This window comes from Exophiala spinifera (assembly GCF_000836115.1).
Source record: "Exophiala spinifera strain CBS 89968 unplaced genomic scaffold supercont1.2, whole genome shotgun sequence".
In the NCBI taxonomy this organism is placed as follows: domain Eukaryota; kingdom Fungi; phylum Ascomycota; class Eurotiomycetes; order Chaetothyriales; family Herpotrichiellaceae; genus Exophiala; species Exophiala spinifera.
In genome coordinates, this window is record NW_015622514.1 from 1,934,338 (window position 1) to 1,946,632 (window position 12,295).

General features: G+C 51.3%; 4 protein-coding genes across 4 annotated transcripts; 3 read left to right on the plus strand and 1 right to left on the minus strand.

The window, feature by feature from the left end:
- Positions 1-1,448: 1,448 nt before the first annotated feature.
- Positions 1,449-2,303, plus strand: PV08_03005 (uncharacterized protein; the record flags this gene model as incomplete). The annotated part of the gene is made up of 1 exon (XM_016377362.1): positions 1,449-2,303. The coding sequence occupies one exon, from the start codon at positions 1,449-1,451 to the stop codon at positions 2,301-2,303; it is 855 nt and encodes a 284-aa protein (XP_016238932.1).
- Positions 2,304-2,502: 199 nt separating this feature from the next.
- PV08_03006 (Fe-S protein assembly co-chaperone HscB) lies at positions 2,503-3,333 on the minus strand (the record flags this gene model as incomplete). The annotated part of the gene is made up of 1 exon (XM_016377363.1): positions 2,503-3,333. The coding sequence occupies one exon, from the start codon at positions 3,331-3,333 to the stop codon at positions 2,503-2,505; it is 831 nt and encodes a 276-aa protein (XP_016238933.1).
- Positions 3,334-4,286: 953 nt separating this feature from the next.
- Positions 4,287-5,252, plus strand: PV08_03007 (uncharacterized protein; the record flags this gene model as incomplete). Its single annotated transcript, XM_016377364.1, has 1 exon — positions 4,287-5,252. The coding sequence occupies one exon, from the start codon at positions 4,287-4,289 to the stop codon at positions 5,250-5,252; it is 966 nt and encodes a 321-aa protein (XP_016238934.1).
- Positions 5,253-5,887: 635 nt separating this feature from the next.
- PV08_03008 (uncharacterized protein) lies at positions 5,888-10,800 on the plus strand (the record flags this gene model as incomplete). The annotated part of the gene is made up of 5 exons (XM_016377365.1): positions 5,888-5,973; positions 6,070-7,480; positions 7,530-7,994; positions 8,162-10,252; positions 10,306-10,800. The coding sequence occupies 5 exons, from the start codon at positions 5,888-5,890 to the stop codon at positions 10,798-10,800; spliced, it is 4,548 nt and encodes a 1,515-aa protein (XP_016238935.1).
- Positions 10,801-12,295: the final 1,495 nt, after the last annotated feature.

A 12,295-nucleotide genomic window follows, 5' to 3' on the forward strand; every position in this document is an offset into this window, starting at 1 on the left:
GATAACACGGAAAAGACAAGTCTTGATGGGATGGAAGTTCCCCCAGAACGGTGAACCTAAGGCAATGCTTTCTGCTCTGTTTAATGACTGCGAAAGAAAATGTATTCATGTGAACGTGATAAGGGCAGTAGATGTAGAGGAACTGAGGAGGGTATGGGCCTTTTCTCTCCAGGTCCTCATGGACCACGGGGATCAAAAAAGTCAAAAACCATGAGGACCTTTGACCAGTAAAGATTGGTACCCGAAGGATACTGGCCCTCTGACAAGCAAGACTCATTTTGGTGCTCTCAAGAGACAACATACGACGCTGTGCCATGCACTGGCACTGTGCTGCCTTATTAAAGGTTGATGGTATAGGGAGGAGTAGCTTTCTTTTTCTCTGCCTTCTCCTTTTGTTCGCTTTCCATGAGACAGAATCTCTTGGTGACCAGAAGCACTCCGATGATCATCGGCAGTCCACTTACCGTAGTTCATGTTGGTCAAAAGGAGAGAAGAAACTCGAGCTCCTGATTTTCTCCTGATGTGCAGATTAGATATATGGTTGGCTTGGGGGCGAAGAAACCTCGAGGCCGGCGTTTGTGCTCAAGGCTTTGTTGTCACCATCACACCGCCGACTACAGGGTTCCACGACTGTCTCGGCCCATTGATGGAAAGCATCGTCCCTCGGACTGGACGTAGTCTGACTTCCCTGATCAGTTCCACAGCATGTGTTTTCTGACGCGCCTGATCATTCTGGTGGAACGGTATCTGTCGGTACTGACTGCAGGCTCACGACGTGCAAGGCTGACCATTTCTTGAATTTTTGGTACGAGAGATGACACGGGACTCGGGACTCTAGAACAAGTGAAATGGGTACTCGATCTCTGTAGAATGATGATTACGGAATACATATCGATCGGACACAACTGGAGCACGACGTTGAGATGCGAATAAACATTTTGGCCATTCCATATTTCCCGAGGATCATCCATCCACTCGCCATCCACCGCAGACTATTTAGTATTGGGAAGAGTTACGACACGGACTTTACACTACTACGAAATGATCATCTTTGACGGGAGATCTGAATTCTCCATCTCTTACCCACATCTACCTGAAAATGATGACCTCCTTACTCAGTCTAGATCAAGCGAGGCGGGAACGGCCTCGAGTCCTTTCCACTCAACAGTGCCTTCTCCTGGCGTATTGTTCTTGCTGGATCTGGACAAGATGAGAAGCAATATCCAAGGTACCTGCTCAACAGACATTCTTCTTCTCTACCCAGGGAAACTCTTCACATCACTGTCCTATTTGTCCTTTGTCCAAAAGATGTTTTGATTTTCGGCTCCGCTGTCCACTCTTTCACAAACTTCTCTCGAGGTCACATTATCCCGCTTTAGGGACCGTTGCTTTTCGTTGTCTCAGTACCTCATTATCATATCAGCGACTACTTCGATCCGAACAAAAAGATGGCGTTCAGACTTGACCCTCGCGGAGATCTTCCTCCTTCTAACATTCTGCCGGCCTCATACTACTCCGATCGTCGAGCCACCACGTATACCATGCCCTTCAAGAAGCACAAGCAAAAGCCATGTTATGACTGGATCTTCTCCACGGCATCCAATGTACACATAGCTGTCGACCATGCCGCGTTCAAGACGTACATGCCTTTCAAGTCATACGTCCTCACAGTCGCAGATCAAAGCCATGTATCAGTCAAAGGCATTGGTTCGGTCGAGCTCAAAATCCGACGGGCCCCCGGGAGTAAAGACAGCCACACAATCTTCCTGGAAAATGTCCTTCACGTACCAGATTGGATGTGCAACATCATCTCGGACATTTGTTTGGAGCCAGCAATGACTTACGAACACACCTGGACAGAATTCGGAGTGAATTTTTTCAAGAAAGACAAGGGTGCCTTCCGACCGTGGGGCTACACCGAGAACTTCTGTGGACTCGATCGCCTCGTACTGTCTCACAACAAGCGAGGACATAGTCCGATGTTGGAAGATCCTGATCGGGAGGTTTTTTCCGTCAGCGTGATGTGGCCACAAAGCCAAAAGGACAGATGGGTTCTTTCTCTCGTGGGAGACATCACGTCGAATATCGACCGCGACGAGCGTGTCTCCAGAAGAAAGAAGATGGGTGAAGAGGTGAGCGGCGGCAAAAGAGGCTCCAAAAGCGTCACGATGGAAAACTCAAAGTGGAAGCTGGCCCCCGACACAAACAGGATCAAACAGTCCGCCAGTGCCATGATTGAGGGCAGTAAAAGACCAGAGTTGTTGCCAAGAGGTTCAAGTCTGATGCTGGAGAGCCACATGTGATGATCTCGTGCAATGGCAAAATTAATGATTCGACCGTCATGCGAGAGAACAAGCCTTCATTACTTTCCGGCCGACACGAAAATCAGTCATTGTACGTTGCTGGGGGTCGATCGCAGCCGGTATGGTAATTCCCTTGTCGAGGTCATCGTACAGGAACATAGGATGACGAACGATTATGATAGATTAAACAACAATTGAATCAGTGTATCAGTCGTACTTCCTTCCCAGGCTCCCACTCATGCAAGCCCTGCTGTAAACTGCGCCAGTAATTCAGACGAATACATTCCGTCTTTGCTAACTGGACATCTTCTTTTTCGAAGGCTTCTCCAAGAAGTTTTATCGTTTCATCTATCCTTGCTTGGTTCTCGTCCTTCAAGGCATCGATCTGTTCTTGAGTTTCGGCTTCCTCGATCGCCTCTTGTGCTTCCATGACTTCCATAAGCGTCTGGTGATCCGTCAGACCGCTGTGCGTGCTGTTATCCTCTGACGTGATGTCGACGCCATAGGTGTGGTGCAAGAGATACCGCGCACGTAGCAGCGGGTCCGACAGTGTTTTGTATGCGCTGTTTAACAGGGAGGACAGCGCCATGGCCTTCTGATGAGCGGTGGGCCGGGAGGTGTATTTGTCAGGGTGGTGTTGGGATTGGAGGAGTAGAAATTCGCGCTTCAGCTGGGACAAAGGGATATCGAACGGCCCGTGGGGTGGAGGACCCGTGGAAAGAGTATTCGGGAAGACTGTGTAATAGTTCGATATGTCGGGTAAGGGAGGGGCGCTGTCCGGGTCGCTGCTACTGCTGGAGCTGGCGGTGGCAGCGGACGAGGCCCCTTGTGAATCCTGCCATCTTACGGAACTCGCGCTGATGGCTCTGCTTTGGTGACGGGAGGGATATGCGATGGCACGAGGGAGAGGATGTGAGGAGTGTGAATAAAGTCTTTGCGACGCTGGCCCGACGGATTCGACGAGGGAGGATAAGCGACAGAGTCGTCGAAGGTGGCGCAATGTCTGTCGCGTGGGCGCGGTAACTGACATTGTTGGGTCTCAACTTGAGTTTTTGACGGTGAGGACTTCTACGACAATCGCGCAGCTGTACGAGGAACGCGTAGTAATGGTTTTTTTGTAAGAAATCAACTAGGTATATTCTGAGGTGAGAAACGGCGACGTCATCGGGAAAAAGAATTCGCCGCTATCGGAGGTTTAGGACCGAGGCCGATTTCCGATTGTTCATGCCCGTTGCTGGTTTAAGATTTCATGAGCAGAGATACTGAACAGCGGCGGTCAAGGCAATGGCGCCGCTCTTCCTCATGTCTGTGTTTCTGTCTGCATTGATGTTGAAGGTACAAGGATCTGTGACACTTGGGTTCTGAGTCAAGTACTTAGGTGATCAGCCGTAGGGGACCCCTTGTCCCAGAATTCTGGGGGTCGCTCCAACGACTCTTGTTAGGCCTGTAAAGCTTAGCACCTCGGCCGCGAAGGGGCTTGCAGGAGGCTAACTTAGTAGGTGTGTCCCTCACAGGCTTCAGCTGAAACCCAGAGGATCCCACACCTTTCCCAGCTGAAAGAGCCCCTTTCGACTGCGAAAAGCAGCACCAGTATGCCGCTAAAGCCCGATCCCTTGCTCGCCATCTTGGTGGAGGCGCAGTCCAGGCGAGGTCCCGAGTGGGATGAACCACCTGCAGGTATGTCCTAGGAACTATTACGAGACTCGTGTGTGGTCCTGGAGTACGTACATGCATTGAGAGGATTCGTCTACGTGGCCGTTAGGCGGTGACAGACGATACGGTAGGTATCCTAGTACGATGATGACGTCGCCTTCGTCACCACTGCATCTGCCGTGATGTCCATTCAGCTCAAGTATAGCCGGCACTGTTTCATCTTGATTCAATCATTTATTTACTGTAATTCCTGAACCATCCTCGTTTCTTCAACAAACCCTTCTTCCTCTTCTCGCGAAATCGTCCCAACAACTTCACCCCAAGCTCAAGATGTCCTACAACGACGACCGACGTGAATACGGTGGTGGAGGCCGCGATGGTGACAACTACTATGATCAAAGCCAACGATATGACGATGGCCCACAGCGTGGTGAAGGCTACGGCAGAGACTCTGGCCGCGACAGCTATGGACAGCAACAAGGCGGTTACGGCGACAGTGAACCTCCTCGTCACCATCGTCGCGAGAACGAAGGCGGATATGGCGGCGGTGGTGACCGCTACGACCAAGGAGGATACGGCGGTGGCCGCTCAGACAACTACGGCAGTTCAGGTGGCGGTCGCGATCGTTACGATGAAGGAGGATATGGTGGTGGTGGTGGTGGTGGTGGTGGTGGTGGTGGTGGTGGTGGTGGTAATTACGGCAATTCCGGGAGCGGCGGCGGTGATCGTTATGATGAAGGAAGACACGGCTCTGGCAATTACGGTGGCTCGGGTGGTGGCTATGGTGGTGGCGCCGGTGGAGGAAACGCAGACTTCGACGAGGATGAGATTGTGCGGCACAACCAACGACATGGCAATTCCGAGGATGAAGGCCTCTTCTCTCAAGCCCTGGGGTTCCTCAACAATCACAAACAGAGTGCTCAATCAGAAGATCTCGACGAAGGCAGAATCCAACAAAGCCACCAGCAACTCTACCAGCAGGGCGGTGGTGGCCAGCAACATGATGCCTCTAGCCTCGGTGCCGGAGCTGCAATGCAGGCATTGAAGATGTTCTCTGGTGGAGGATCTGGCGGAGGGTCTGGGGGTTCACAATCCCAGATGATTGCCATGGCAATGCAAGAAGCATCGAAGTTGTTCGACCAACAGAGCAGCCAGGGAAATGTTTCGGGCGGTACAGACAAACAGTCGGTTGTCAACTCAGCTGCCAAATATGCCCTACAGATGTACATGAAGAGCCAGGGCGGTGGGAGCGGTGGTGCCTCTGGGCTGATGAGCCTGGCCAGCAAGTTCTTTTGAATTGCTGCAGTGTGGCTATCCAGGTACCGATGGTGGGTTATCGAGGCTTGACTCGGCAGCCGGGGAAAATATGGAATTGTTGTTGGGCCCGCAGAGAGAGAATCTTTATGGATTTGCTGTATCCTGTACACACCCCGTCAATATTCCTCCACACCCTGGCGAGAAGGAATCTATAACTATCTGGGATGAACAGAACGTTAACACGTGCTTGAGATTGTACCCGACTCGAGACTTATGTATACCTTTTGTCCTTCGTATTGTATGTAGAGGCGATGTGGAGAATAAACCCTGCGTAAAGGCCAAGCTTAGCTCGACTTCTCCAAACTGCGACTCCTGATCGTCATAATCTTGTCCTGGCATATTCTATTCCTCGCTTCACTTCTGTCCTTCCACACCAAAACGTGTTCAACAGCATGCGTGCTTGACGAACGTAGGCCCATGTTCATATACTAGTGCACGCATCATTGCTCTTCTTTGCCGCTGGGAATTAATTTTCAGCGACGTGTCAGCCTCGGGTCCTTTGGTGGTAACGACAGCCTCAACACTCTGAATCTCCGAGATGCGTTGAAGCAAAAATCAGATCGAAAAGCCTTATCAAACCACTCTGAATTTGTTTCGACGCCGTCGTCCTAGACATGAACCAAAATCCCAACGATCACTGGCGTGGGCCAGGAGGTCCTGCTCAAAACGATCCCCAAGGGCGACCCTTTCCAAGCTATGGGTACGTATTTTCTCCCTCACCTCAACATTCACCGCCGCCTTTCTTTTCTTTGCGTCTCAATGACCCGTCGACTGACTCGAACTGCTGAATCTGTAGCGCCAATGGTCCTGGTCAACCGCCGCCTCATGTCTTACCTCCTCCTGCCTCGTATCATCAACATCACTCTCAGCCTTCCTCGAATCACAGCCTTTCGATCGCGGATTTGACTCAGGGACCGCCCAACCACTCTCAGCAGCATCAGTACAATACTCAGCCTCCGCCACCGCAACCTCAAGGCCATCCCATGGGCCATTTGGGACACTCGATGACCCAACACTCACCTCAATATCTTGGCCGGGACAGAGATATGCGGGATCCTCGCGAGCGGGAGTTGCATGAAATGAGGGAAAGGGAAAGAGAACGAGAAAGAGAGATGCAACGACAGAGAGACGAATTGATCATGCGCGATCGCGAACGGGAGCAAATCGAGCGGATGCATTCTGAGCAGCGAGGCCCTGTACAGAGCCATGCGGGATCAATCCCGATACATCAGCCAGTGGCTTCAAAGGTGCAAAACTCGATACATGGTCCGAATGGTCTGCTCGCGAACGGCGGTGCTGGTGCCGTGCAGCACAACTTGCCACCTGTGACCGTTGGTGGCAGTCTCTTTGGTGGCGCTTCCCAACATGAGCCCCAGAGACCTTCTCAGTACATGCACCAACAAGGCGGGGGACCTCCTCAGCAGCAAGCGCAATCTTTCATGCCTGGACCGTCTCCAATGCCAGCTCCTGCGCAGCTCGCTCACGGCCAGCAGCCGATTTTGAACGATGCGCTGAGCTACCTCGATCAAGTCAAGATGCGCTTCAACGAACAGCCTGATGTCTACAATCGCTTTCTAGACATCATGAAAGATTTCAAGAGCCAGGCTATTGACACACCAGGTGTGATTGAGCGCGTGTCCAATCTTTTCAATGGTCACCCAGCTCTGATCCAGGGCTTCAATACTTTCCTTCCTCCCGGGTATCGCATTGAATGTGGGACGGACGACAACCCAGATGCCATTAGAGTTACTACACCCAGTGGCACAATGACGCAATCGCTTCAGAGCAGAGGGCGTACGCATTTTGAACCTGCAGGAGTTGCCCCGGTTGCCCAACCCGCGTCAGGCCGACAAGATACCTTCGAAAATCGACATGGGTGGGGACAGCCCCTGGGAGCTTCGCCAGGTGCTAGGTCTGCTGAGCTGGCGCCTTTCAAGAATGCACCAGGGGAGAGACAAGTCGAGGAAGCCGCCAACACCATGGGCCAGCAAGACCAACGCGGTGTCTCGACACTGCAAAGTGCAGTTACTGCCGTGACCAATGGGTCTGCGAGACCATCCCTGGCAGTCTCGCCGGGACCTGGCCAGACTGGTCCATATAATCAACAAGCCGGTTCCTTTGGTGGCAATGCTTCCTTGGCTGATGTGAAGCAGCGGGGTGGTCCGGTCGAATTTAACCATGCTATAAGTTATGTGAATAAGATCAAGGTTTGTTCAGTGACGCCGCTTTGGAGTAATCTGCTAACTTGCTCCGTAGAACCGGTTTGCCCAACAACCTGAGATCTACAAGCAGTTCCTTGAGATCCTGCAAACATATCAGCGAGAATCCAAACCTATCCAGGATGTGTATGCTCAGGTTACCCAATTGTTCTTGTCTGCTCCAGATCTTCTCGAGGACTTCAAACAATTTTTGCCTGAATCGGCAGCCCACGGCAAGGCACAGGCTTCTAGAGCAATGGCGCAAGAGGACCAGGCCAGCAATGTTCGAAACGATGCAGGCTATGCTGCTGGCGCACTTCCTCAAGCGCAAACACCTCGACCTACCTCGAAGATGCCGCCAATGGGCCAATTCGATCCACCTAGCACCAGCAAAGACACCAAGAAGCGTCGTGGCGGACCGGGGGCTACTCTAACCAACCAAAACTCAACTCAGTCGGCCGCTGATACAGGTCTTCCGCAAGGAGGACGAAGTGGCCTTGTTCAAGTTGGCAATGTTAATAAGGTATGTTCCATGACTGCTCCTGCCTTGTATACTTCGCACCTCGATATCCTCTGCCAACAGCGTTCCGTTACGTCCTTTACACTGCATCATGCATTAAAGTTGCTCCGTCTTCCTATTCTCAACCCTAGTTCAATATGGTATGCCACATCGCTAACTGCAATTTGAAGCGCCCTAAACTCTCCAATCAACGTCAGCCTCCTGCCGATACTATTTTGGCCTCTCCAACCCTTGTGCCTCAGTTGCCCGAGCCTTTGCCACCGTTCCCCAGTGCATCTACTACTCAGGAAGAGCTTGCGTTCTTTGATAGAGCCAAGAAACAGATAGGGAATCGGACGAGTTACAATGAGTTTCTGAAACTCACCAATCTCTATACTCAGGACTTGATCGACAAGTATACTCTGGCCGACAGAATGGGAGCATTCATCGGAGGCAATGTTGACCTCATGAATTGGTTCAAACACTGGCTTGGTGTTGAGGAACAAGAGGAAGTCATCGAAGCCCGCATACGACCAGATCCTGGCCGAGTTAATCTGTCCCATTGCCGTGCCTTGGGCCCCAGCTACCGTCATTTGCCAAAACGCGAACAAAACAAGCCTTGCAAAGGCCGGGACGGCATGTGCTACGAAGTTTTGAACGACGTCTGGGCATCTCATCCCACATGGGCATCCGAGGACTCTGGATTCGTCGCGCATCGCAAGAACCAGTATGAAGAAGCCCTGCACCGTATAGAAGAAGAACGCCACGACTATGATTTCCACATCGAGTCATGCCAGCGCACCATCCAACTCATGGAGCCGATTGTCCAACAAATCGGTGTCATGAGCGAAGCAGATCGTGCAGCATTCGTCTTGTCGGAGGGTCTCGGCGGCGCAAGTGCAGCCATCCCAAAGCGAATCATCATGAAGGTGTATGGGCGAGAAGTTGGTGCCCGAGTCATGGAAGAAATGTTCGCCCGTCCCACAGCCGTTCTTCCCATTGTTCTTGGCAGACTCAAGCAGAAGCTGGAAGAATGGAAACAAGTCCAGCGAGAATGGGAGAAGGTTTGGCGTGATCAAATCCACAAACAGTTCTGGAAAAGTCTTGATCATCAAGGCATTAACAACAAGAATCTGGACAAGAAGAACTTCCAGCAGAAATATTTGACAAGCGATATTCAAGCCAAGTATGAAGAAGCCAAGAAGAACCGCGAGAATGGAGTCTCCACGAAGAGACATCAACTGGAATATGTATTCAGTGACCTCGACGTGGTTATTGATGCCTCACGCCTGGTACTGGCTTCATTGGAAGCCAGCAATGCACAGTACAACAGCGGAGAACAGGAGCGTATCCGGGGCTGGCTAACCGATTTTGTCGTTCGATTCTTTGGTCTTGACCCAGATAAGTTTCACGAATTGGTGGATTTTGAAGCCTTACGCAGCCATGAAAACGACGAAATGGTCGATGGCCACGAGAGCGACAGCCACCCTCCTGCCAAAGGCAAAGCTAGGAGCAAGTCCGACTGGCTTAGGAGGCAGGCACTCGAGCGGAGACGTGGCAAAGAGGACAGTGTTGCATCGGGCAGTAAAGAATCAACCCCAATGCCGGGAGCACTTAGTGAGATGGAAGTCGACGATGACACCCCGATCTCAGACATCGCGGACTCGCCCCAACGTCCTTGGATCAACGTCGCTAATAACGATTTGTCTACTCGACACCTGGCAATGGACGAACCCTATCCGCACACGACCTTCAACCTTTACGCCAACGCAAACATCTACTGCTTCTTCCGACTTTTCGAGACCATGTACAGCAGATTGCTTGCCATCAAGAATAACGAGCCAAATGTCCAAGAAGCGGTCGCAAGGCACAAAGGCAAAGGCGGCAAAGTGAAGCCAGCGATTGACCTTCGGATGATTGACAAGGGGCCAGATTATTTCTTCTTCAATATCGAGGGGAAGCAGAACTACTATAATCAGATCCTCCAGATGTGTGAAGAGGTCGTTCTCGGCACAGGGGAGCTTTCTCATCTCGAAGAGACACTCCGACGCTACTATAACAAAAACGGATGGCAGCTCTACGGAGTTGATAAGCTGGTTGCAGCTATCCTACGCTTCGTCATGAATATCCTTGGTGGAGACGCGAAGGACAAGAGCGTCGAGATCACCAATTTGTTCATGAAGGATCGCGAACGGTCCGAGACGACTCGTAAACAAGAAATTCAATACCGCAAGCAGGTTGAGCGGTTGTCCAAAGATGCTGAGATCTATCGCATCAGCTATGTGAGTTTCCTACGTTTGTGCTTCGGAGCTTCAACTAACACCCTGCGAAATAGACGCCTAACAATAGGCTCTGCACTATTCGCCTGTTCCCATCAGAGGATGCCACCTTTGACAGCGACACCTTGTCTGACGATGCACGCTGGCAGTATTATGTCGCAGCGTATACCATGACCGATGCCACTGAAGGTGTAGACCAATCACGTATGCGTTCGCCCTACGTGAAGCGTAACATCGCTCCTCAGAACGCCAATATTGAGGCTGCATATGAAGAAGTCTACGGCGATCTTGATCACATCGATGAGCAAACGGCCTTCATCAATCCCGAGTCATACAAGCTCCTGCTTCAGAACGAATTTGGCTTCCTCCATCGAAGAGCTGTTGAGAAGATAAACTCTCCCGCTCCAAAGGCTCACGAGAGTGAACGATTCCGGGAGAAGTTTGTGCGAAATACAGCATGGATGAAAGACCAGCGAGCCGAGGATGTGGAACGAAGGAAAGCTGCCTGGGAAAAGGGTGTCAAAGAAGGCTTTCATAGCAATGAAGATTGATGGTATGTAGATGACATGAGCAAGACTGAAAAATGAATGGCGTTGACCAAGGGATTACTCCCAGCGGGTTATTGCTGATGGATTGAGTGGGTTGTTGCACCTAGTAACGACTTGACAGTTGGTAAGCTCTGCCGGCTCGGTAGAAGCGTCTTCGAATAGCTCCTCCAAGGCTGGATGTAAACAACAGGGCTTAAGGTCTAGAACAACATTGAAACAAGCACAAGATTAGACCCGGTGCAGTCTTTATCAGAGAAATGACAGTTTGACAGATGCCGGTTGTTGTTGTGACTTCGGAAAGACCTTGCTCGACAGCAGATGACGTCGGAACGCATAGATCACCCTTGGCTGTAGTAAGCATCACAGCGCCTATCGTGCCCCGTCACGCCACTGACGGACCAGGCTGAATTTTCGAAAGAAGATGATAAACATGATGACGACTACGGAGTAGTAAGACTTAAAAAGTCCCAGTGCGATTCTGGACCCAAGTCAACGAGATAATGCAGACAGTCCCGTGCGCCGTGGACGATAGTATACACTACATCAGGTTCCCCTAGAGCGGATTTCTTTTCCCCCAGAGCGGAATTTTAAGATTGTTCTAGTTCGTGTCCATCTACACCTGTCTGTAACCATGGTAGACTTGTTTGGACCGGTAAATTGCATCTTTCTGTAATGAGAACAGTAAGTTGATCAGGCGAAGCCACGAGCCTCTCCAGTCTCGAGGATGGGGGAAGGTTACGTGATTTTCTCACCGAAACGATCGAACTTGTTGACTTGGGCAATCCCACCGTGCCGATCAGTACTCGAAGTCGTCTGGGCAGCCAAGGTTGCAAAATGTGTGCTAACTCAAGTCTACACCAAGACGGCAAGGCTGCAAAAGGCCGCATCTTGCATGAGCCGGGAAATTGGTATCGAGGACTACTGCGGCTAGAGACACTGACAGTCTGGCAGGTCAAGTACCGAAGAGCACTGACAAGGCACAAAGAACTCACAAGTTGTGCAGTGTGCAGTCCGGAGTAGAGTATGCAAACTGTGGTGGCCGGGCAGGATCGGATGAATAGTATTCTAGGTCCTCCGTATACTTACTGTACGCAAGCATCCGTATGGAGTGCGAGTCCACGCGGCTACAGGTAACGTCAATTTCGGTGCGCGGGGTCGTTCTACGGTGCCAGCCTACAATGCCTTCTCTACACCAGTCCATTGACGTGGCGACGGAATGGGCGGAGGGGCAGACAGAGGCCAAGGAAGAATTTGGCGCTGTGCAGCTTGGAAGAACTCGGCAGGAGTTTGGTTGGGCCTTTGATTCCTTATGAAGGTGAAATGAAGATGGAGTTCAGAGACACAGCCAATCTTAATGGTGTCAAACCAAGCTTTGCTCTTGTCCCGAAACAGTTAGTTTCCGCCGAGTTAAATCTCCGCGTGCCACCAGTCGCGACTTGCAACTCGCCCCGGCGAGCCCCTTTCAAGTTTCTTCGCGCCCCCTGGAGAAGCTCGGCTT